The 27,001-nt window shown below is 39.3% G+C and overlaps 2 protein-coding genes across 13 annotated transcripts in view; one reads left to right on the forward strand and one right to left on the reverse strand.

Annotated features, from left to right (window-relative positions):
* Window positions 1–17,783, reverse strand: part of BTG4 (BTG anti-proliferation factor 4) — a 114,242-nt gene extending 96,459 nt beyond the window's left edge. For 4 of the 11 annotated variants that reach the window (XR_012423695.1, XR_012423697.1, XR_012423693.1 and 1 more), the window contains exons 1-3: window positions 16,687–17,783; window positions 15,686–15,824; window positions 13,463–13,545 (exon numbers count right to left, since the gene is read on the reverse strand). The gene's annotated coding sequence lies outside the window, so the exon portion shown is untranslated. Of the gene's footprint in view, window positions 1–13,462; window positions 13,546–15,498; window positions 15,558–15,669; window positions 16,252–16,686 lie in introns of those variants that run through there. The other 7 variants (XR_012423698.1, XR_012423696.1, XR_012423692.1 and 4 more) reach the window with 5 other exon arrangements.
* The window catches only part of SIK2 (salt inducible kinase 2), a 130,269-nt gene continuing 119,619 nt past the window's right edge, over window positions 16,352–27,001 (forward strand). Inside the window, exons 1-2 of one of the 2 annotated variants that reach the window (XM_015435694.4) lie at window positions 16,352–16,626; window positions 20,619–20,669. In XM_015435694.4, coding sequence (XP_015291180.3) covers window positions 16,492–16,626; window positions 20,619–20,669 — 186 coding nt within the window. In that variant the 5' untranslated portion in view covers window positions 16,352–16,491. The remainder of the gene's footprint in view (window positions 16,627–20,618; window positions 20,670–27,001) is intronic. The other variant, XM_005579602.5, reaches the window with a different exon arrangement.

Genomic DNA, 27,001 nt, shown 5'->3' on the forward strand with positions numbered 1-27,001 from the left:
ATGAATAGATCTGACATGTAAACACAGGAAGGAGAGGAGAGCACCACTTTTAGGGGAAGTGGATAGAGATATACACAATAAGACAGACCTCTGTGAGAGTACCTAATAAATTTAATTGGATGATGAATTGAAGAAAATTAACAGATTATTTTTAATTTTTACTTTTGGGTATAAAGCAAAGGCTACAGATGCTGCCTCTAAAACTGATCTCCACACCTCCAATCTTATTCCTCCAAAGTTATGGTATAAGTTCGGTTATATGGCATCTGCCCACAAGCCAGATTCCTGGTGACATTTTATCTTCTTCACACACACAAAAATATATATACTCTTCTCTCTTTCCCACTGCCAACTCTCCTCTCCAGAAAGACTCAGGGCACTAGAAATAAGCATCTTTGTTCACAGGGATGGATGGATGCTTATTTAGAAAAACATTTATAACAAAATGAGGCTGACCAGTAGAGGGGGCATGGGACTTACATTTGATGTTCTTTAAAGAACTAAGAAACAAAGGTGCTTTAGTGAGGTCACAAAGCAGAATTCATTAGGTGTGTAGCAAATTCACAACCGCTAGAAAAGTTTGTGAACATTCTCTTTATATCTTTACATTCCTGCGTGGGCATATGGAAGAGGAACATTGTGCAGACTCCAGGAGTGAATCACTCTTGATCCAACAGTGCATGACATTTCTTACTTGAGCTCTCTTGCATTCAGATTCTTATTACTCAATGGTATATGTGTGACTTCATTTTAACACAGCTTTTCCATTATGACACACATGTAAATTCCTCAAGTTGCTAAGGCACACTTTGTGTGGCAAAACATTCAAATGTTAGGTCAACTTTTACCTCACATATTTAGAGATTGTTATCCTCAGCAACAATTGCTCTTAGTGGGTACCTTCATGAACAAAATGGTCTTAAGTGACTAGGGGTCTACACCTAATTGTTGAGACCTAGGCCCTAGAGTCAAACAGATGTGACTTCAAATTCTTGATTCTATCATATGCTAGCTTCATGGACTTGAGCAAGTTACATTAATTCACTGAGCTTTGATTCATCTGTAAAAAGGGGATTATAGTAGTAATCGAAAATAGGATTATTGTATAGATTAATGATAACTAATAGTAAAAACAAAATATGGTTGGGATAGTTGATGTTTTTCTTCTCAAGTGCACAGATTATCTTTGATTCGTGACACACTGTTTTTCACTGGTACAAGCTTAGCACCCTTTTGTTTTTATTTATATATACTTTTGTACTTATTTATATATTTGCTTATTATGAATAAAAATATGAATACTTGTAAGCCAACCACCCAATATAAGAATTAGAATATTAACAATCATACAACCACCTGTGAGCTTCTCCTCAGTTCATTTATCTACCTTCCCTTCCTTGAGTCTCACATTTATGGATCTCATATTTGATTTTCAGAAGTTATTAATTTTAATATAATCAGATTCATTAATATTTTCTCTTATGGTTGGAGGGTTTTTTGTGTCCTTAATATATTCTTCCCTAGCCCAAAATCAGAAAGACATATATTTTCTAATAAAATTTATAAAATTTTACTTTTAACATTTAAGTACTTAATTTATGTGTTTATTTTTATATATGGTATGAGGTAGGGATCAATGTCATTTTTTCCATACAGATTTTTTTTTTTTTTTGAGACTGGATCTTGCTTTGTTGCTCAGGCTGGAGAGCAGTGGTGCAATTGCAGCTCACTGCAGCCTTGACTTCTCAAGCTCAAGCAATCCTCCCACCTCAGCCTTCCGAGTAGCTGGGACCACAGGCCATATGCCACCATGTCCAGCTAATTTTTTTGTAGAGGTGGGGTTTCACTATGTTGCCCAGGCTGGTCTGGAACTCCTAGGCTCAAGTGATCCACCCATCTTAGCCTCCCAAACCGCTGGGGTTGCAGGTGTGAGCCACTGCACCTGGCCTAGCCATTTTTTACAAGTCCATTTATTGAATAGTCCCTCCTTTCCCCATTGATCTGCCACACCGCTTCTAGGTGGCTCATGTCTGTAATCCCAGCACTTTGGGAAGCCAAGGCTGGTAGATCACCTGAGATCAGGAGTTTGAGACCAGCCTGGCCAACATGGTGAAACCCCATCTCTACTAAAAATACAAAAATTAGCTGGGCATGGTGGCACACACCTGTAGTGCTAGCTACTTGGGAAGCTGAGGCAGGAGGATCACTTGAACCTGGGAGGAGGAGGTTGCAGTAAGCCAAGATCATGCCACTGCACTCCAGCCTGGATAACAGAGTGAGACTCTATCTCAAAAAAGAAAAGAAAAGAAAAGAAGAAAGGAAAGAAATGGAAGGAAAGAAAGAACAAACATATATACATGGGTCTGGTTTCTGAATGTTCTACTTATCCAAAGTTTTGTATATTTATTTTAGAACAAATCCCACACTATTTTTATACACTATAGCGCTATTTTCATATACGATTTTCAAAGTAAATCCTGTTATTAGTAAAACAAAATTAGATTAATAAACATTGTTTATTATGCTCGTTTTATATTTGTTAATTTTGTTAACCATCTGATCTAAAATATTTGCTTCTGGTGGCATCTATAATCCAAGTTGTTGCTTTATTTGAAGTAACTGTACTCCTGAGATGTCTCATTACTTTGGCTTGTGAGTATATATTTTTCTGATGGTATCAGCTATTCTGTCCGAGCATTCGTAATGGAAAAAAACAGTCTGTGTCAACATCCAGTGAGCTCAAGGAGAGGGGAAGGGACAAGCACTAGGGTGGAGAGATCCAAGCACCAAGCACCAGACTATTATAATAAATTGCTTAGGCTGGATATCATGCCACCGAGCAACTCTTCAGGTCAGGACCCTACCTTTAGACTCACACTATCCTCCATCTCTCAAGGAGAAGCAGTCAGAAGAGATGGCATTTCTGGATTGTAATTTACCAGCCCTAGGGGATGGAGGGTGTGGTGCAGTGGGAGAATAAATGCTCAAGGTCATCCAATCCCCACCAGTTTTCTATTTCTAAACTCTGGCTTCTGTTCTGTCCTGATCGTTATCCTTGTGGACACTTATATCAGCAGTCTGAGCCTCTGCTTTTAATTTCCACAGAAGTCTCCTGCCCCAGGCAACAGATATACATCCAGATATACATACACATCCACACGTATACACAGTACACACATGGAAATCCACATACCAATTCAAAACAGGTCCTCCAAGATTGATCTTGAGGCATGCAGCTAATTCTTTATCTTGGCAAAAATAATTGGGGGTTTAGAGTTTACATACAGGACAAAATTGTGAAACAAGTATCCCCTGGGACCTGAGCTTTACTAAGACAACCCAAGATTTAAAATCTCCTTCACAATACTTACCTATCTGAGCCTCCCATCCCTATCATCCCCCAAAAGTTACTGCTCTGTTCTTTGCTTTCTTCGTATTCCATTCATTGAAGCTTATCTCTCCCCTATGCAAATACCTAATTAACCCAGTTGCTATGGTCTGAATGTATGTGTCCTCTCAAAATTCATGTGTTGAAACCTAACTCCCAAGGTGATGATATTAAGAGATGGGACTTTTGGGAGGTGATGAGGTGGTGAGGGTGGAGCTCTCATGAATGAGATTAGTGCCCTTATTAAAGAAGCTGTAGAGAGACCCCTCCCCATCTTCCATCCCATGAGGATGCAGCAAGAGGCATATCTATGAGGCAGACAGCGAGCCCCTCACCAGACACTGAATCTGCTGACTCCTGGACCTTGAACCTAGCCTCCACAGCTGTGAGAAATAAATTTCTATTACTTATAAATTACTCAGTCTAAGGTACTGTGTTATAGCAGCCAGAACAAAGTAAGACACCAATCATGAAGCTAATGGAAAAAAATCAGAATAGCAGACAGGAAGGAGAGGCTTTTTCTCCAGGTGAACTAAGTACATTTTAGTAGTGGCTTCTGGAAGACTGCCACACTTGCTTTGTTTAATCCAAAGGAATAAGGCTATGTAGAAGGGAAGTAGCAGTGTACTGGAGGAGATATTTTACATAAATATAGTCTTTCAGCTTTCAAATCTCACTGTGTAGAATTACATCTCCATAATATTAATTCCTAGTAATGCTTATAAGCTAACAACAATTATAAGTCAATTTTTCCCATTGCAAGTCTCATGGGTCACAACATGCATCATGAATGAGCCCATACTGGACCTCACATAATATGGTCCCCCTCCCCTTCAGCCCCATCTCTCTCCTCCCCCATCACTACCCAGCTGGAACACTTGCAGCTTTTTCTCATCTCAAGATACTCAGACATTTTGTCCCTGGTAAGGCTCCCTCCACATCTCATCTCCTCACTCTCTCCTGCTGATTCTTCCCATGTTCCCTTAAATTTTGTTTCCTGAGGAAAACTTATTGACCCCCAACCCCAGACTAGATCAGGACTCCTAGGAAGTTATTTTCTTTTGGAGCATTTACTACAGTTATGAATATGTAAAAGAGTGAAATTGGAGTAATACACTGGAAAGCAGAAAATAATGAATTTTTATTCAGTTTTTGAACAAATACATATTGAGGACTTGCTATGTACCAGGTATTGTATTAGATACTAGGAATATTGTAGAGAAAGAGGCAGACTGCTTTATCTCACTTTAATCACCCTTTCTCGAGGATATTTCTTGGGTCTTATTACTATCTAGAACAATATCTAATTCAAATATGCCAGCATAGTAGATCCCTTCTCAAGATCTTTCATGTCCCCTCACTCTCATCTAATTTAAGCTCCAGACTCTTTTTTTTTTCTTTTAGATACAGGGTCTCACTCTATTATCCAGGCTGTAGTATAGTGGCATAATCCTAGCTTACTATAGCCTCGAACTCCTGGACTCAAGTGATCCTCCTGCCTCAGCTTCTTGAGCAGCTAGGACTACAGGCACGAACCACCATGCTTAGGTCGCTCCAGACCCACCTTCCCTCTACCCTCATCTAAAGCCTCCTATTCCTCCATCCTCACACTGCCTGCAGATATCTGCTTCCTACCTCACAGAGGAAATAGATGCCAAGGTTAAACTTCCGGCACTGTGCACTACCCACTTACCAGCAGGCAAAGCTACCCTTGCTTCCTTCTCCCATCCATATCAGAGTAAAAGAGGGGTCTCCCTCCTGACTAAAAAGTCTCTTCTGTTGTATTCTCTTGCCCTCTATAGGTTATCTCTAATCACCTTTATTTCAACCTTTCTCTTTTCTGGCTCTTTCCAGAAATGCTTAACTCTACCAGTTAAAACGCACACACACACACATTTTCATACACTCACAGTCACACACACACACTCACACATACACTCACCACCAAACTTCTCTTGACTCTACATCCTCTTCTATCTTCATTCCTTCACAGACAAATTTTTTGAAAGAACGATCTACACTCATTTTTCTTCATCACTTCCCACTCTAGCTTGGCTTCCGCCCCCAGGACTCTGAAAGCCTCTGCAAAGATCATCAATTATCTCTTTGTCACTAAATCCAGTGAATTCCTTTCAATCTTCATCTTGCTTGACATCTTTTCAGAGACTGAAAGTACTCCTTCCACTTTGAAATTCTCATTTAAGGTCTCTTTTCCCTAGATTTTAAGGTATTTTTCCCTATTTATCCATTCTCCTTGTTTCTCTGGTCTCTACACTTTGGTGGGGAGGGGATGCTTCTCTTTATTTGCCCACTCCTGTGGTGCTGAATAAATACTGTAGGATTTTGCCGTCTCTTTCTTTTTAAATTTTCTTTAAGAGGTGAGGTCTCACTACATCACCCAGGCTGGAGTGCAGTAGCATGATTATAGAGCGTTGCTGTCTTGAACTCCTCATCTCAAGTGATCCTCCCACCTTAGCCTCCCGAGTAGCTGGAACTACAGGTGTGTGCCACCGAACCCAGACTCCTTCACTCTTGATACTCCCATTGAATGATACCACTCACATCCTTGACTTCAACTATCAGTACTACCAATCTCTATATTTTCACCCTAGATTTCTCCTCTGAGCCCCAGAATTATGTATCCAGAGCCCATAAATGGCAATGCAAAACATTTGACTCCTACCACAACTCATTTGGCTCCAGCATACAGACATAATATATATTGATCTCTGCAAGTTATTTAACAGTCTTTTATTACATCCTTATATATATTAGGCTCTAATAATCAGAGGAATAAGGGCTAAATGTCTAAATGAAATAGATTATATGCTCCCTGAGGGCTGGGACCATATTTCATCTACCTTTGTATGGTCAGTGCCCAGCAGAGTGAATGGCATGTGGTAAACTCTCAGTAACTGATTGCATCTGTTCACTCCAGTCAACAACCTGGGAGCAATCTTCAACATCTCTCTCCCTTCCATTCCTCACATCTTATCATGGGCACAATTGGAATTTATCACTTCAGCAGTTTCCTACCCAGTTGCAACTTCAGAATTTCTCTATAGAGGGGTTTAGGAGCAGCCATCTGGCTGAAGGGACAGAGAAGGCCTCACACGACCTGGTCCTAGCTGTCTTCCAGTTTTATCTATGGACACTGTCATCACTGAGTCTAGATGTTCACAACTGATGACAGTTACCTGAGCATATCATGTCACTTCCTACCTTTGGGACCATTGCTCATTCTGTTTCTTCCTCTTCAAATGCTCATCCAATCTTTTTTCATCTGGCTCTTACTAGGCCTTTATAATTCTTTTTAGCTTTCATCTTTTGGAAGCCTCCCCTGAAGACCCTTAAATTGAGCTGAGTGCCTCTCCTTTGAGCTCCCCGTCCAAATCTCTCATCTTAGCTCTCACCACATTACATTAAAATTGTTTGTGTGTCTACCCTCTTCACAACAATCTTCTGAGGTAGGCACTATTATTTAGCACTATTTAACAGTAATTCAAGCAGAGAGAGGTTAAGTAATTTCCCCAAGGTCACCAGCTAGTAAGTAGTAGAGCCAAAGTTCACACTTAAGCAGTTGGATTTTACAACTCCCTCTCTAAACCATAAAATTCTCAAGGGCAAGGACTGTGTCTGACTTATGTTTGTATGTGTCTACCACGGTGGCTAGCACATGAATGCAATAAATATCAAAATAAACAGTACTTGCTGAATTCTGCTAAAAAGTTTTAGAATTTCAAAAATTACTAAGATATGATCCTTACCTTAAAAGAAGTTCATGACCTAGTAGAGGTGGGAAGATTAGTAAAATACTCCAATAATAGACAGGAATTAACTAAAAGGAAAGTAACTGAGAGTTAAGTAGCTTACACATTGAAATATTGGTATTAGAATGTCAAGGTGCCTCTTTAAAATCTTTTTTTTTTTTTAGACAGGGTCTTGCTCGGTCGCCCAGACTGGATTACAGTGGTGCGATCTCAGCTCACTCCAACTTCTGCCTCCCAGGCTCAGGTGATCCTCCTGCCTCAGCCTCCAGAGTAGCTGGGACAACAGGTGCGTACAACGACACCCACCTAATTTTTGTATTTTTAGTAGAGACAGGGTTTCACCATGTTGGTCAGGCTGGTCTCGAACTCCTGACCTCAAGTGAACTACCTGCCTCCGCCTCCCAAGGTCCTGGGATTACAGGCATGAGCCACCACACCTGACCCCTGTTTAAAATCTTTTCCCAGAAGCATGAATATAGAATCTTCCTATAACTCAGTTATATGAAAAACCTAATCAGGCACACTGGCTCATGCCTGTAGTCCCAACTACTCAGGAGGCTAAGACAGGTGAACTACTTGAGCCCAAGAGTTTGAGACCAGCCTGAACAACATAGCAAGACCTTGTCTCAAAAAAATAAAGGTAAAAACAACAACAACAAAAAGAAAAAAAAAATCAAATGAAGGTGGACCAATAAATTATGGAAGTTAAACTGGAAGATGTTTAGTGACCACGTCTAGGACTGTGGCCCAGGCTTTGCCCTATTTACCAGTTTACCAGTCCACAGTCTTGAACCTACTATGAGCAATACACTCGTACTAGGAGTGATAATACAAAGAAGACTCCAATAAAGATATAGAAAACATGTTGGTGGAATCTGTGGATAGCTTAGAAAACTAACAATTAGCTAATATGATAGGTGGCAAGCAAATAATCAAAATGATTATTTTATCTGGAACAAGGAGCAAAATCAACAAGATGACATTTTATCTACCAGAATTTCCATTTATATTTTTAAAAAATCGATTGCCTAAGAAAATTATAAGAGTGATGTAATACAATAATAATTGTTATTTTTAAAGACCCAAGGGTTTTAGTTAGCCTTGGTCTTAACTGTGGGATGTGGCTGCTAAAACGACAGCTAGCCCAATTTTTGGCTGAATTAATATGAACATGGAGTCCAGATCAAAGGAGTGACTGGTCAATGGCCAGTATTCTGTACTGCTTAGACTACACCTGGGCTACTATGTTCTGTTTTTTGAACAGTATTTTAAGAGAGACATTGACAAACTATTATCTGGAGAAGCACAAAGATAAGGGTAAAAATAGTCAGCTAGACAGCGAAGTTGGGATTGTTTTGCCTGGAAAACTAAAGAAAGAATATAAGAATATGTGTGTGTGTGTGTGTGTGTGCGCGCGCGCGCGTGTGTGTGTGTAATGTCTTGCTCTAGAGAAAAGAACTAAAATCTATAGGCAGAAGTTAGAAGCAAATATGAAACCAATAATAAGGAAGTGCTTTCCATTGACGCCAACTGTCTGACAATAGATTGGGTTCCTGCATGAAGCAGTAAACCAAGGCTTAATGTCACCCATCAAATATTTAGAAATTTATGTTTCAGATAGGAAGATGGACTCATATGATACTCTTTAAGATCCCTTTCAAACTTACGGTCCTAAGAAAAGCTGTCATCTGGGAGAAGATACATACATTTGAAATTATTTTTAAAAATTAGAGAGTCATACATTCTTCATTGAGAGAAGATCCATCACAGCTAAAGCCAAACTAGGGCATGATTAGCTAAGACCTCCCTCTTAGTCCTGCTTTTGCTGCATTCCATAAGTTTTGACATGTTGTATTTTCATTTTCATTTGTCTCAGGATATTTTTTACTCCCCTTCCCACCTGCCTTTTTTGAGATGAGGTCTCACTATGTTGCCCAGACTGAACTTGAATTCCTAAGCTCAAGCAATCTTTCCTCCTTGGCCTCCCAAGTAGCCAGGATTACAGGCATGCACCACACCTGCCTCTGGTTTCCCTTTTGATTTCTTCTTTGACCCATTGGTTGTTCAGAAGTGTGTTATTTAATTTCCACGTATTTGTGAATTTTAAAATTTTTCTTCTGCTGATTTCTAGTTGCATTCCTTTGTGGTCAGAAAAGATACTTGGTATGATTTCAGTCATCCTAAAATTTTTAAGACTCATTTTGTTACCTAACACATGATCTATCCTAGAGAATCCTCCATGTGTGGTTGGAAAAAATGCGTATTTATATGTAACCATAAAAGACTCTGAATAGCCAAACCAATCTTGAGCAAGAAGAAAAAAGCTGGGGGCCTCATACTTCCTAATTTCAAAATATATTACAAAGCTACAGTAATTAAAACAGTATAGTACTGGCATAAAGACAGAAATACAGACCAATGAAACGAAATAGAAAGACCAGAAATAAACCTCCACATATATAGTCAACTGATCTGCAATAAGAGTGCCAACCATACAAAATGAGGAAAGGATAGTCTCTTCAATGAATAGTGCTGTGAAAACTGGATATTCACATGCAAAAGAATGAAACTAGACCCTTATACTATATAGAAAATCAACTCAAAATGGATTAAAGACTTAAATGAATATAAGACTTTAAATTATAAAACTCCTAGGAAAAAATGTAGGGGAAAATCTTGATATTGGTCTTGGCAATGATTTCTTGAATATGGCATCAAAAGTACAGGCAACAAAAGCAAAAATAGACAAGTGGGACTGCATTAAACTAAAAAGCTTCTGCACAGCAAAGGAAACAATCAACAGAGTGAAAAAGCAACTATGGAATTAGAGAAAAAGAATTGCAAGCCATATATGTGATAAGAGCTTAATGTCCAAAATATATAAGGAACTCCTAAAACTCAGTTGAAAAAAAAAACAACAAATAACCTGATTTTAAAATGAGCAAAGGACTTGAATGGGTATTTCTTCAAAAAAAGATACACAATTGGCCACTAGGTATATGAAAAAGTGCTGAACATCACTAATCACCAGGGAAATGCAAATCAAAACCAAAATGAGATAGCATCTCACACCTGTTAGTGTGGCTATTATAAAAAAAAAAAAGATAATGAGTGTTGGCAAGGATATAGAGAAATCAGAACTCTTGTATACTGTTAGTAGGAATGTAAATCAGTACAGCATTATGGAAATCAGTATGGAGGTTCCTCAAAAAATTAAAAATAGAACTACCATATGATCCATCAATCCCACTTCTGGGTATTTATCCAAAGGAGTTGAAATCAGGATCTTGAAGAGATATCTGCACTCCCATGTTCATTACAGCATTATTCACAATAACCAAGATAAAGAAACAACCTAAATGTCTATCAATAGAGGAATGGAAAGAAATACACACACACACACACACACACACACGCACATACAACAGAATATTATTCAGCCTTAAAAAAGAAGGGAATCCTGCCATATGCAACAACATGGATGGACCTGAAAGACATTATGCTAAGTAAAATAAGCCAGTCACGGAAGGATAAATACTGCATGATCCCACTCATATGAGCTATCTAAAATAGTCAAACTAATAGAAACAGAATAGAATGGTGTTGCCTGGGGCTGGGGAGTAGGGAGAAATAGCAAGTTGTTCAATGGGTGTAAAACTTCAGTAATTCAAGATGAACAAGTTCTAGAGATCTGAACAACATAGTGCCTATAGTTAATAATATTGTATTGTACACTAAAAAATTTAAGAGAGTAGATCTCAAGTGTTCTTACCAACCCCCGCCCAGCCCCCCGCCCCTGGCACACACATGGGAGCAGGGGGGAGCTTTTGGAGGTGACAGATATATTTATTACTTTGATACGCGTGTATGCATATGTTCAAGCTCATCAAATTGTATAAATTAAATATGTACATCTCATTATATATTAAGTATACCTCAATAAAGCTATTTTAAAAATAAAAATACTAAAGAAAGTTTTCTAAACTTCAGTCCTCTAGTTTATTTCCATAACAGTACCTTACATGTAGTGGCATCCACATGTTCTTTATGTGACTGATTGATGTTTGTTTCATGAATAGCTGTACTTTACACTAATAAGAAGCCCTTGGAATGAGCACAGGTCAGTGATTTGGATTTTCTTGTGTACTTTCTGTATTTGTTAATATAAGAGGCAAAGTATTCATTCTAGCTTTGTAATCTATTTTTTCTAAGCAAAGTTGTCTAATAAAGATTTCATCAGTTTTTTATTTGAACTAAATCGAAATCCAGGCCTAAGCCAATTTTTTTTTTTTTTTTTTAGATGGAGTCTCACTCTGTTGCCCAGGCTGGAGTGAAGTGGTGCAATCTCAGCTCACTGCAAGCTCCACCTCCTGGGTTCACGCCATTCTCCCACCTCAGCCTCCCCAGCAGCTGGGACTACAGGCGCCTGCCACCACACCCGGCTAATTTTGTTTTTGTATTTTTAGTAGAGATGGGGTTTCACCATGTTAGCCAGGATGGTCTCGATCTCCTGACCTTGTGATCCACCCCCCTAGGCCTCCCAAAGTGCTGGGATTACAGGCATGAGCCACCGCACCCAGCTAAGCCTATTATTATATTGACTTTCCTTCAGTCCTGAAATGATAAAACAGTAAAAATGCAGATATTGTTCACGATCAAGGAGACAAATGGTACCTATCTTTTTTCAAGTTCATAGGCTGTCTGCTTCAGCAAAATAATATACAGCATTGTGAGCCATGAAGTCTTCTTTCCTCACATTTCAGATCACTTTTTCATTACCTCTTTGCTAACTCCTCTCCTCATTTCACATTTTTATTTATAATCCACTTTATTCTAAGTATGTTATATAATTAATTCTTAGTCTCTCACTGTCTTACTTCTTTCTCGGTATACACCTTTTTTACCTTTTGAAGTGTTATGTTAACATTTTTTAACCAACTCAATGCTAAATATCATAGACTCACAGCATCAGCTGGGAATGCTGCATCTGAAAGCTCAATCAGAAAGGAATTTGGTGACTAGAATGCTTTACCTCACTGATACCAAAACCAGAGATGGAAAAGAAAGATGGGGATTGTAAGATGAAGCTCTCTTTCTTCTCCTTCTCCCTCTTATCTTTTATTCTTTTTTCCTGCGGATTGTCTGTGTGTGTGTGTGTGTGTGTGTGTGTGTAGGGAAAGAGAAAGAGGAGGAGAAAGAGGGAGAGGAAAAGGATAGCAGGAGTTGAATAATATTAATAATTGCTAAAATATATACAGCTATCATTTAATTGGAAACAAAAGTACATAAGAGACATACAGGGTTGAAATAGGACAGGGATGAGTAGGTCTTTTGGATTAAGGAAACAGAGTTGAATCACAGAATCCAAGATTGCAGTATTCTAAATTAGTCCACATATATGTGTTTCTTCAGGGTTTCATTTACAGCCTACCAGTAACGCTGAGTAGCACACCCACTACATTTCCACATGAGTAAGGCTGATTTTTGGCACAGCCCCTTCTGTCTCTTCCCTCTTTCTGGTCTCCTGTTCTCTAACTTGTAGACACCCAGTATGCTCACACTGAACTCTGGCTTTCCAAAACCTTTTGGTACTCTCTGTCTTTCCTTTTTCTTCTTTCCAGCCCCAAATCAATTCTTATTCCCAGACTGTGCAAGGAGGTGTTTGGCCTGGTTATCTAATTTAAATACTCAAATGATCCATTTCCGTTCAACAGGTATACTTTAAAGGATGAGGCTGTTCACTGAGCGGGCCTCCATGAGTATTTTCTGGTTCTTGGGTAAGTGACTTTTCATCAGATTCCCAAAGGAACCCACCCCCAGAACAATTAAAATACAATCATCTGACTCGGCGTGGTGGCTCACGCCTGTAATCCCAGCACTTTGAGATCACAAGGTCAGGAGATCGAGACCATCTTGGCCAAAATAGTGTAACCCCGTCTCTAGTAAAATACAAAAAATTAGCTGGGTGTGGTGATGCGTGCCTGTAATCCCAGCTACTTGGGAGGCTGAGGCAGGGGAATTGCTTGAACCTGGGAGGCAGAGCTTGCAGTGAGCTGAGATCATGCCACTGCACTCCAGCCTGCTGACAGAGCAAGACTCCACCTCAAAAAAAAAGAAATCATCTAAGTGGCAAAATGCACATGGTTATTATTTTTGAACTGGTATACATATGTAGGTTCCTAGCCTAATTAGAATACCTCTCACCTAGTTAGAGGACCACTCATATACCACACTATCAATCCAGAAATCTGATCAGTCTTACAGCTTTCTCCCATTTCTCCCCTCATGTTTGCAAACAACATACCTCATGGTAGAGTAAGGTATTGCTTGGGGAGAGTGAAAAGCAGAAGCACAGTGAGCAGTGGAGGGCCCAAAAGCCATCTTGCACTAAAAAAAAAAATAAATAAAATAAAATAAATATATATATAAATTTTAAAATAAAATAAATACACAATATATTAATTTTCATTAAAAAATTAAAACTACAGAAAAGTTGCAAGAATGGTACAACAATCTACCATATACCCTTTTACCTATTTTATCAATTTAACATTTTGCCACATTTGCCTTATCTATCTGTGCTAAACTACTTGAGAGTAAGTTGCATATATCAGAATTTTTTGCTTTTTTTTTTGTTACAGTCTCACTCTGTCATCCAGACTGGAGCGCAGTGGTATGATCTCAGCTCACTGCAACCTCCGCCTCCCAGGTTCAAGCGATTCTCCCACCTCAGCCTCCAGAATAGCTAGGATTACAAGCGAGTGCCACCACACTCGGGTAATTTTTGTATTTTTAGTAGAGACAGGGTTTTGCCATGTTGGCCAGGCTGATCTTGAACTCCTGACCTCAAGTGATATGCCCATCTCGGCCTGCCAAAGTGTTGGGATTACAGGTGTGAGCCACCACGCCTGGCCAAAAATTTCATACCTAACTAGTTTAGTGTGTATCTCTTAACAAGGGATACTCTCTCTTATAATCACAGTACAATTATAAAATTCAAGAATTTTAACACTGAAAGAGTATCTTATCTAATATGTAATCCATATTCAAATTTCAGTAGTTGTTCTGATACATTCCTTTATAGCATGTTCTTCCAAGATCACATGTTGCCTTTAGTGCCATGCCTTTCTAAATCCCTTAAATCTAGAATGGTTCCTCAGTCTTTCTTTGACTTTCATGACACTGATGTTTTTTAAGGATACAGGTCAGTTGTTGGGTAGAATGTTTCTTAGTTTGCATCTTTCTGATTGTTTCTAGATCATAATATGCATTTTTGACAGGAATACTACATAAGAGATATTGTAACCTCAGTGGCTCACGTCAGGAGGCTCATCATGTCATTTTATCACATAATTGGTGACATTAACTTTGATCATTTGGTTAGGGTAATGTCTGTCAGATTTCTCCACTGTAGAGGTACCTCTGTTAACCCTTTATCATGAATAAGAAATCCAAAGACTGTGCAAATATCTTGTTCCCCAGGCAAATTTTACTCAATGATTTAAACATCTATTCATAATTCTTGTCTGAATCCATTATTACTGTAATGGCTGCCAAACGATTTGCTAATTGTCATTTCTTCTAACATATATTAGTTGGCATTCCACCGTCATTTCACTTCTCCCCCCTTTATTTTTCTATTTAAAAGTTTAAAAGTAAGTATGGTCTACGATTCTTTTACAAAATTCAATGTGTTAGAATCAATTTCTGTCATTATTTATTTATTCATTTATTGAGACAGAGTCTCGCTCTGTCACCCAGGCTGGAGGGCAGTGGCACAATCTTGGCTCACCGCAACCTCTACTTCCCGGGTTCAAACAATTCTCCCTGCCTCAGCCTCCCGAGTAGCTGGTATTATAGGCGCCCACTACCACGCCTGGCTATTTTTGCATTTTTAGTAGAGATGGGGTTTCACCATGTTGGCCAGGCTAGTCTTGAACTCCTGACCTCAGGTGATCCGCCCACCTCGGCCTCCCAAAGTGCTGGGATTACAGGCGTGAGCCACTAAGCCCGGCCTATTATTTATTCTTGATACCCAAATTGTCTCAGATTTGGTAAGGCGGGAGCACCTTGGAGCGATCTTTCTTTTGACATATCTTCCTTGACCTAGCCAAGAAATCTCCTTGCTTTAAGGCACAGGATCTTTCAAGGGCATTTTATACTTTCCCTGTCTCTGCCTTCGAATGAGCCATCTCGCCACGGAGTCTGGCTCCTTTAGGTGGAGAATGGTATTTAGAAACCAAGATATGAAGGCACATGATACATTTCAGAATACTGAAGTGTCACTGTCCCTATTTCCTTGAGTCACATTTGGAAGCGTGGTGTGATTTATAATCCTACCTCTACCATTGCCTGTGTGACCTTGGCAATTCCCTTTATTCCTTGCGGTCTGCTTCGTCCTTTGGGGGAAAAAATTGGATTAGAGAAATATTTTTAACCGTTTTCAGGGTCACCAACACGTTTGGGAATCTGACAGAAGCTACGGGTCCATCTCTCCAGAGACATGCTCACATAAGCAAAAACTGGCCTGTGTTTTAGGGGGTTCCGGACTCCGAAGTTCACATGAGGCTCCAAATCTCTGGATTAAGTGATCTCCAAGATCTCTTCAGCGCTGACATTGACATTCTGTGAGTCTATCAGCGACCGCACTGCTGTCAGAATGACTCCTCGGAGACATCAAAACGTGGAGGGTTTTGTTATATATAGCAACGAGAAGAGAAAAAAACACAAAGAAAGGAGCCTGTGAGCAACACATTGCTCAGCCACAGTTCTTTGCCGGTGCCAAATTTAGGGCGCGCTGTACTTGTAGGTGAGAGGTTTTGGCGGGAAGGACCCCGGGTGGGCGGAGAACGCCGGGGCGGGGAAGATCGCAGGCCGCATCCAGGTCTCTGCACCCCTACGCACGGTCCGCCAGGGCTCGCTCTTGCCCTTCGCCTGGAAGGCCGAGGACCGTAGCGGGCCGAGCGGCGACCCCGCCCCTGGCAGTGGCGAGGCGGAGGGGCGAGGGGAGGGCGTATGAGCCCGGAAGGAGCGCGCCGGCCAGGCCCGCGCCCCTCCCCGCGCGCCGTCCCCCACTCTCCTGCAGCCGACGTCGGCGGTGCTTCGGTCGCCATGGTGACCAATCCAGGCCCGGGCCCGCCCCCGCCCCCCTGCCCCGGCCCCCTGACGTCGGCGCACGTCAGCGGCGGCGCGCGCCTGGCTGGGCCCTGCGGAGCGGGAGGGAAGGAGCGAAGGAGCAAGCTGAGCGGCCGTCGCCCAAGCCAAGCCGCGCTGCCAGCGCTCCCGCTCGCCCGCCCGCGCTCCTGTCCGCCGTGTCTAGCAGCGGGGCCCAGCATGGTCATGGCGGATGGCCCGAGGCACTTGCAGCGCGGGCCGGTCCGGGTGGGGTTCTACGACATCGAGGGCACGCTGGGCAAGGGCAACTTCGCCGTGGTGAAGCTGGGGCGGCACCGGATCACCAAGACGGAGGTGCGGCCCGGGGCTCGGCGGGAGCGTCCGAGGCGAGGGTTCGGGAGAGGAGCTGCTTACCGAGAGGGGCGGCCGCAGTGGTGGGACTGGGGAGACCCGAGAGGCCGCCTCACTGGCGGAGGCGAGCGGGCCTGGGACTGTGAGGACCCAGGAGGTGCAGGGGGTCGGTGAGCAGCGAAGGGATCGGGCCCGGGCACCCGGATCCGAGTGTCGTCCGACTGGAAACGCAACCAGCCGGGGCTTAGCTTTCCCCTACGCCACCCGCGGTGGCCACCCGGAATTTCGCCCAGAGCCCCCCACCCGAGCCGTGACCTGGTCTGTGGCCTCCGCTCCGGAGCCCAAGTTCCGCGTCTTCCCTGCTTTCGGCTGGGGGTGGGGTGGGAGGGGAAGTCTCGGTGTTCCCAGGCTGCGCCGTGAGAGACGTCGCCGGCCCGAGGAGGGGACCGCCTGCGCTTGGGCTCCGCGGATGGGGGATCGTGCGGCCCCCGTGACCCCGGTGCCCCTCCCCTGCCCGACGAGGAGGGGCCCGGTGGCTGGGAATGCCCCCACGGCCACTGACCATCTCTTCTCCTTCCTTTTGGCCCACGGTGTCTCTGATTTGGTGTCTGACTAGCTTGATCCCTTGCCTGGGGCATTTCCATTTAATGCTCCAGACAATAGAACTGGTTAAAATGGTCATCTCTGCACTTGCACAGTGGGTGGGTTGGACAGAAGTCTAGGGTTGTCCCTGTACCAGGTGTGTATTCTGGCTGTAATACGCATTCTTTAAACCATATTAGATTCTGCCTCTACTCATAAAGCCCTCAACTGCTTCCTGACGGTGAATCCTGCACCCTCTTCATTGCACATTCTAATGCACCGCACATATTCTCTCACAAGTCTCTGTTCTTACCTAACCCGCCCCCCTTCCTTCCACTGCCTCAAGCTGCTCTCCTCAGGGTCTCTATTTTAAGACGTGCAAATTAAATACCTTAGAAGAACGGTAGAAACAAAACCATTCTTTAGAATAAAACCTAGTGGTTTTGACGTACTCTACTCTGCCTTATTGTAGTTCCTCCTGGAGTTTCATCCTTTTCCTGTTTGTTTGCCCTCCAGTTTTGGTCCTATTCTGCTTTTTCCCTTGTTAGTACGAATGTACTAGAGTTTGAGTGTAGAATAAAGTAGGACTTCTTTTCAGAATGACTTATGTAAGGCGAAGGGCACTGGCAAACCTGAGTGATTTTTGGAGTTGCAGTTGTACTTAGAAGTTTTGCTTAATCCCATTTCCAAAAGGAAGGGGTGTATGTCATTTTGTCGTCTTTACTTTTTGCCTTCCCCTGGTGATCCTGAAGCAGTCCAAATCTTTTAGAATCAGGACCAAGGTCAGATATTTTATTCTCACAGATTTACCAGTTAGCAATTTAAATTGTAATGATAATGGTAACTTGACTATAGTGATATTGCTAAATCTTTGCATAGTTTAATCTGATCCCAGCATTTTTTAAAATGAAGAAATTGGTTCCATTCCTCTGAAGAGCCATGGCCTAATGCCATGCCATTTCCCTTAAAGTTACATAAAAGAAGGCATTCTAAATGCATGTTTTATGAGTCCTTGCTTAATGACTTTCTAAAAACAAACACATTGTGAGTTATAGAGAGGTTCTACAAAACTTTTGAACTATAGTATATCGTGTGGGTTGAATTCCAAATCCATCAGTTCATAATATTTTTTTCTCAGCTCTTACTGAGATTAGTAGCAAGATTTAATTAAGTCATCTATTATTTATCAGGTCAGATTTAGTTAATACAGTAAGAGCTGCTTAAGTGAAGTGACTGACACTTTCTCTTGAGGTTGACAATTCAAATGGTGTCCGTTTTAAACTGATATATCTTAAAGAGCTAGGGGGCACTATGGAGTAATATCGTGGTTTGGCTATCAGAGTGAGATCAATGCATTCATTTGTAATTGAAGCAAGCACTGGTCAGATCGTGAAAGAGGATCGATCCTAAATCGTGTGTGTAGTATATATGTGTAGAATTATTTACGTTAAATGCTAAATGTTTAGTTCACAGAACCCATTTCCCTGTGCTTTTCTAAAGAAGCTGTTATTAACATATAAAAAGAAATAGTGTGAATGTGAATTTGAGATGGGTGAGTGTGAGTACCTGTGGAGATTTGGTGGGTGTGATTGGAGATATTAAGGTAGAGAGGGATACGTGAAATGTCAAAGCAATCGTTGAACAGAAGAGTTCTCTAGATCTCTAGCTTGTAAAGTTGCTCTGAATTTTTTTTTTTTTTTTTTTTTTTGAGACAGAGTCTTGCTCTTGTTGCCCAGGCTGGCTGGAGTGCAATGGTGCGATCCCGGCTCACTGCAACCTCTGCCTCCCGGGTTCAAGCGATTCTCCTGCCTCAGCCTCCCAAGTAGCTGGGATTACAGGCGCTCACCACCATGCCCCGCTAATTTGTGTCTTTTTAGTAGAGACGGGGTTTCACAGTGTTGGCCAGGCTGGTTTCGAACTCCTGACAAGTGATCCACGGCCTCGGCCTCCCAAAGTGCTGGGATTACAGGCGGGAGCCACCGTGCCTGGCCCAACTGTTTCTTAAAGTATTCCATGGGAGTAACAATTCCATTGTTAATGAAGTTTTTTTACAGCAGTTATTTATCCTTATTCGAATTCACTGGAGAAATGTTTGTGTGTTTTTGATAAATACAACTACCTTAAAAACTATAAGATGTTTAGTAAAAACTTTTGTTTTAAATTGAGTTTTCATTGCAGAATATACTACGGTAGTTATAGTGGAACAATGAATATGGTATAAAAATAATATCAGCAAAATATCTCAATTATTGACGGTAAAAGTTTCTTCATATACTGTGCTTTAACATAGATACAAGTTTGTGTGTTTTAAAACTTAGAGGTTCTTTTTCCCAAGTTTGACCCTGAGGCAAATTTTAGGACTTAATCATCTATGTAATGAGCAATTGGACCCTTTTATTTTTAACTGGTTCTTCTCTGTTTCTTGTTCTATATCACTCACAAATGATGTATTTCTACAGAACTTGGGAGATTCAAGTCTGTTTCCCTTTTAGGAAAAAAAAATAGTAGACAAAAGAGATCTTCATTTTGGTCGAATCTATCAAACAGTTTAACATTGTTTATGAAATATAATTACATCATCATCTGAAGTGGTATTGTGTTTGATCTCTATGTGAATTTTGCACCCAAAGGGGAAGACAGGTGGGGGTAGAATCCAGCTTCCTAATACACTTTGTAAAGGCTTTGTAGTATTCATTTGTGGTTTACGAATTAGAGATGCTAATTTTATAAAATTAGCATAATGGGAAAAGAATAATAGCATGTAAGCTGTTAAACTTTGAAGCAGTAGTGGTTGCTTGTTTGCTGTTCACTGAGTGTCCTTGAGTAGTTTATTTTATCAATACTGTACAGTACTAGGAAATAACTTTTTCCTTCTAGTTAATGGTGTAGCTAGTTTTTTGTCTCTTAAGTAAAATTCTAGAAAAGCCAATTGTATCCTTAAATGTTTTTGTATTCTGTTTAAGAAATAGTTTCTTTCTTGTTGCTCCCAGGACAAAAGAAAGAAAAATAAAGAAGTAGTGTCTTACTGTAATGTAAAAAATAAGAGTATAGTGAACAAAAAAGTATACATATAATTCCTCCACCAGTGGGAATAACCCATTCTTAACATTATGGCACTAGACTTTTTATTTAAATGCATTTTTTCCATAGATGAGAGCACATGGTACATGTGTATAAATTATGTTGTTTTTTCTACTTAATATTATAACCTAGGCATTTTGCTTAATATATATAACTTTATAAAAACATTTTTATTAGCTGCATGGTGTTCTACCTTGTGGATGAATATCATTTTACCTAACAATTCCCTTATTAATGAATATTATGTAATTTTCAGTTTTTGTTTATAGTAAATAATTTGCAGTGAATATTTTTGTGTCTGTAACTGAGTGTGCATTTTACATTTTTTTTAGGGAGGAGGCATTGCTGGTAAAGTCCTAAAAGGAAATTTCCTAAGTAACAAGGTATTATTTTTACATTAAAGAGTAGTGTATTTTTATTACCAAATCTATCATGTTTATTATTGAAAAATTTAAAAGTATAAATAGGAGGCCAGGCTACATGGCTGACACCTGTAATCCCAGCACAGTGGGAGTCCAACGCAGATGGGTTGCTTGAGGCCAGGAGTTCGAGACCAGCCTGGTCAATATAGCAAGACTCTGTCTCATTAAAAAAAAAAAAAAACAAAAAAACTATAAATAAATGAAAACAATTCCCCATAAAATCACAACCCCGGAGATAACCATAACTCGTTATTTTCAGACCTTTTCTATAATAGATAACTTGAGTTTTCAACACCATATGTCTCATATTGCTTAGCTAAAGAGCGTGTAAATGTATAGTCTATGGAATCATAAAGATATTTCAAAGAGGTTCTAAAAATGACCTTATTAAAATGGCATGTGGGTGTCAGGCTGCTTACTTACCCTTAAGAGAACTTGGAATGCAAAACTGATAACAAGGACATTCTGAAAACTGTATTTGTTTGCTAAAAAGCCTTCCATGTGCATTTTGGGGATTTTATAGTTAGGTCTAATTCTTTACTACCTTAAAATGTAAGATTTTTAAAAGGTTTTCAAAATTGTTAAGGTATTAAAATTGCATTTTTATAGCAAAGTTAGAAACAAGAAAAAGGCATATTACACCCTGATTATGATGTTTCTTGAAGAGAACTCATTTTAAAAATACATTTGAATTTTCTATTTTGCTTTAAAATTTTAAGACTCCTTTCAGTAGTCTTGGTATTAATCTTGTGCTGTGAAATATTCCAAAATTTCAAGAACTGTACTATGTGCAACAGAAGGACTTGTTACCAAATGACTCAATCACTAATATTTGTATCTAGTCTTATGTATGATCTTTAATTGTGTATTGAAATAAAAATTATATGTGTCTTGGAATATATATGCTTTCATAGAATTTTTCTCTAGTCTTTTTGCACCCCGGACAAATAGTATTTGTCAAATTATTCTGCTAACTGTTGTTCAAAATGATCTGCTCTTTTTTGGGAGTGGGAACAAACATGCAAAATAAGAGTTGTGTAAATGTTTATATTCTGTAGAAATTTTAACTTTAACAGAGTTTAATGTGTTCTGATTTTAAACCCTCTGGGAAATACTATCTCAGTACCAGTCAATTAAGAAAACAATTATTTGGAAATAACTGAAACTAGCCTATCTTCTTGGATTCACATGATGACATTTGATTTATGACCCACTGCTGATAGCAGATTCATTTCCTTGGAGGCAAATGCATTCCAGAATTCATTAGAATATCATTCTTTCCACTTTCGTGTACCTAGTACCTCTTCTACCTTCCACCTCCATCTTTTCAAAATAAATTATATAAAACTTCCTTTATTCAGAACATTGGTGTAGAATACTTTCCCATCCTTCACAGAGAAATAGCCTATATATCCATTTTGAGATATTAGAAGATCAAAAGATAAACTTGGAAATTCCATCAGAAACTTCATTTAAAATTTTTTAAAAATACTTTAAACAGATTAAGAGATGAATATTGGATGAATTAAACTGAGAAACAATACTAAAATTTATTTTAAGTTCTCCTTGAAAGTAAACATAGTATTTATATGGTTTCCCCCAGTTATAGAAGTCAATGCATCTTCATTGTAAACATTGTTGAAAAGCCCAAAGAAGAAAATTAACATCCTTACTTCTACTCTGCAGACCCAGAGATAATATCTGTTAATATTTGGTTCATCTTCTTCTAGTTATTCACATATATTTTATATGTATGTAATAAAATTGATGTCATGTATACATATAATCTGTGTTTTTTACTTAACGTGTTGTTAACATTTCCCTAACTTTGAAAACTATGTAAAGCATGGTTAAATAGTATTTGTGTATTTTTGACTATCCATATTTTATTTAATCAATTTCCTATTACTGAACATTTAGTCTATTTCTCTCTTGCTGTCTCTCTTTCTAAAATAATTTTTCAGAGAGCATCCCTCTACATACATCTTTGTGCATGTGTCTGATTATTTCCTCAGTGTAATTGCATAGCAATGGAATTCTTGGGTCAAGGAGTATGTACATTACCTATCTTATGACGTAGGATGCCAAATTACCCTCCAGAAAAGGAGTGCCCGTTAATTTTCACTAGCAAGAACTCATATTTTGCAGGAACATTATTTTCTAAATCTCTGCCAGCTTGATAGCAGAAAGTAATATTCTTTGCTTCTTTTAAATTTTTTCTATTTTTATTTTTTAATTGACAAATGTTTATATTTTCTGTTACTTCAATTGGCATTTCTTTGATTACTTTGTACAGTTTTATATGATGATTGCATTCCTTTTATAAATTTTTTTTGTCCTTTGACCCATTTAATTGCATTGTCTTTTTTGTTGATTTAATACTTTTTAAGATAGGGGATTATTTTTAATCACTTCTTTTATCATCTTAAAAATTCTCAGTTTAATTTTTGCAGGTATATAACTATCAGACCATTTACCTTTCTCCCAATCTGTTTTTCTTACCCACTATTGCAAAAGTCAAATCAATTTTTTGGGGGGGGTTGGGACAGGGTCTCACTCTGTCGCCCAGGCTGGAGTACAGTGGCAAGATTACAGCTCACTGCAGCCTCCATGTCCCAGGCACAAGTGATCCTCCCATGCTCAAGTGATCCTCCCACCTCAGCCATCCAAGTAGCTGGGACTGTGGGTGCACACCCCCACGCCTGGCTAATTTTTAAATTTTTTTGTAAAGACAAGGTTTTGCCATGTTGCCCAAGCTGGTCTTGAACTCCTTGGCTCAAACAGCCCTCCCACCTTGGCCTCCCAAAGTGCTGGGATTACAGACATAAGCCACCATACCCAGCCATCAAATTAAATCCTAATGAGAATGTATTATTTGAATAATTTTAAAAGCCAAATTTACATTGGAAAAAAAGTCTGCTTTTTATTCATTCTGAGAGGGTAGCTAGATAATTCTCTGTTTTACTACTCACTTTTACTGCTTTCAGAAATTATTTCATTATAGACCACTCAATCACACTTGCTTTTCAATCGGATGATAGGCTAGTAGGTTGTAATTCTACCAATGATTTGTTATATAAGCTGAAAGGTGTATTTATTTTTTAATTTCAGAGGTCTAATGTATGGTATGATAGAGCTAATGCTACTTGGTACTTCAGAAGGACAGTGTAGAATTAGTATATTAGTAATAGGACTGGAGTAAATATTATCTAAGACAAGAAACACATGTTAATCCCTTCTTATTTGTTATTAGAAGAATAGCTCTTATTGTGTAACTTCTTTATAAAATCTCCAAAAGCTACTTTTTTTGGCTTTCATCTGTGGATTTATAGAATCAAAAAGCAACTTTTGTATGTGTGGTTTCTTTAAATGAGATTAATATTTCTTTTATGAGAAGTTGTTTTTCTAAAATCAAAAAGGATAGGCCAAGCATGGTAGCTCACGCCTGTAATCCCAGCACTTTGGGGGGCCAAGGCAGGTGGATCGCTTGAGACCAGCATGGCCAACACGGTGAAACCCCATCTCTACTAAAAATACAAAAATTATCCTGGCATGGTGGTGCACGCCTGTAATCTCAGCTACTCGGGAGGCTGAGGCAGGAGAATCACTTGAACCTGGAAGGCAGAGGTTGCACTGAACTGAGATCGCACCACTGCACTCCAGCAGTGACAGAGCCAGGCTCTGTCTAAAAAAAAAGAAAAATACCAAAAACAGGGATAACAGTTTGAAAAATGAAAAAATTCCATTTATTCATCAGTTTAACACTTTTTACATTTCGGCTCTTACATTTAATTCCTTGTCCTCCTATATAAAATTTGTACTTGACAGTTGTTGCTTTCATATGTATTTTTAAAAATTTCACAGAAACATTTCTGTATATGTCTTAATATTTAAATCACAAAATAGCCATTTTCTAAATTTTGAAAATGAGAAAATGAAAACTAATATTTCTCAGATGGAGAATTAGTATATGTGATAAATAACAATGTCATTGTTCTGGGTTTTTTCTTATTAGAAAAGTAATACATGTTCACTGAAGAAAAATTGCACAGAAGAGTACAAAGCAGTTTATCACCATCTTTTTCTACTCATACCTTATGCTGAGACTGCACTGATATCTCAGTTTTCTAATACTCTATTGATTATATGTACACATAAGGCTGGGTGAGGTGGCTCACACCAGTAATCCCACACTTTTGGGAGGCCAAGGCAGGAGGATTACTTGAGCCTAGGAATTTAAGACCAGTCTGGGCAACATGGTGAAACCTACTCTTTCTTGACCAAATGTGTATATTTATATATATGTATACACACACACGCACACACACACACACAAAAATTAGCACAGTGTGGTGGTGCACACCTGTAGTCCCAGCTTCTTGGGAGGCTGAGGTGGCAGGATCATTTGAGCCTGGAAGGCAGAGGTTGCAGTGAGCTGAGATCACACCACTGCATTCCAGTCCAGGCAACAGAGGGAGACCCTGTCTCAAAAAAAAAAAAAGTGAACATAAATCTTTGTCATCATTTCAGATTATTTCCCTCAAATAATTTCTCAGAAGAAGAGTCCTTAAGCTACATGGAATGGATGATTTTTAAGGTTCATAATAAAGACTACTAAATTCCTCCCCAGAAAAATTATAATCTATTTTATATTCCTACTAACAATATCTAAAACAAACATCTCATTGAACCTTAGCTGACCAGGTTATTTATTTTTTAATCTTTATAAACATAATAAGTAAAAATGGTATTTTGTTTTTAATTCATATTTCCCTGAGTATTTTGAAGTTGCATATTCAGTGTTGCTACTTTATGTGGGATTTAGTTTGATAATAATCATTCTAGTTTGTCCTAATGTTCTTCAGTTTATAGAGGAGACCTTTCTTCAGTCCTTTAGTAGAAGGAATATTCATTTTTCTGTCATATAAATTTATTGAAGGTTTTTTTAAGATGATGTATATATAATAATTAGAGAGTTGAAGAGATGAACACCACCAAAAAAGGGGATCTTTCCATTCATAGAGTTCCTTTCTTGACTTACTTTCTTGTTACCATGCAGATTTTGTCCCTTATACTATGTTCAGAACTAAATAAGAGAAGGGATATAGAGAGGAAGTTCCCACAAATCTAAGTTCATTCTAATCCTTAAAAGGAACTATTGGGACACAACCCTTTTGCAAATTAAGGACTTTCAGTGCACCTTTGGGGAAATCCCCAAATACAAATTTCTTGTTGATAAAATGTGTTCTTCTTCTTACAGACCTATTAAATTCCTTGAGGGTAGGAATGAAACCCCATTCATTTTTATATCCCAGGCATAATTCCTGGCACACAACAGACGCTGTGTAATGTATTATTACTAGACCGTTTGAAATAGTGGAAAGATTAAAGTTGGAGTTAGAAGGCCTAGGGTTTTTCTTCCTTAATTCATTAGAGCTTTAAGACCTTTGTTGATTATGTGACATTATTTGAACCTCAGTTTCATCAACTCATGAGTATACCTCTTGTTTCATTTACTTCACAGAATTGGGAAATAAATGAGATAGAATATGCTACAAGTATCTTAAAAAGTGCTATGCAGTTGTGAAAGTCATCACCAGTGTTAGTATTATACATATTTCTGGGAAGTACTTGATAGAGAGCTCCATTGTTAAGAAATTACATTGATGAGTTTGGCAGACTGCTAGCTGATCTCTGAAAACTCTACTGTTTCCTCTTCTTTCTGGGCCTACAGCTGGACTGTTTCTATGCTGCCCTTGCATTTAGGTGTGGTCATATGCCGAGTTCTAACTAATAGAATGAACAGAAATAATAGGCACCACTTCCAGGCCCAGCCCATAAAATCACCTGTGAGGATCCCTCAAAGTTCTTTTTTCCTTCTGTCTAGCTGGAATGGAGACCACCTTCAGGTTAACCTTGGAAGCCACACATTAAAGACATTAAAGCCTCTTTGAATCTCAAATGCCTGCCAACTTCATTCGTCTAGTTCTGCTACATGAGCAAGAAATAAACTTCTGTTGAGTTTGAATCATATGTTTTGGGTTGTATTTGGTAAAGCAATTAGACTTCCCGTGTTACAAGGAACATGTTAACTCATGCTCTGCTTTTTCTTTAGAGAAGCATAATCCTCTTATAATAGCTCTAATAGCCTTAGAAACAAGGGATAGCAATGGGATAAGCATATATATATATTTATGATCATAGATGGATAAAGTCTGTGACCCAAGATAAAATTGAAGTGAGAATTATATCATTTGAGTAATTTTGTTAAGAAAAGTTAAATGAGATTTATA

Source organism: Macaca fascicularis, chromosome 14 (assembly GCF_037993035.2).
Source record: "Macaca fascicularis isolate 582-1 chromosome 14, T2T-MFA8v1.1".
Lineage (NCBI taxonomy): Eukaryota > Metazoa > Chordata > Mammalia > Primates > Cercopithecidae > Macaca > Macaca fascicularis.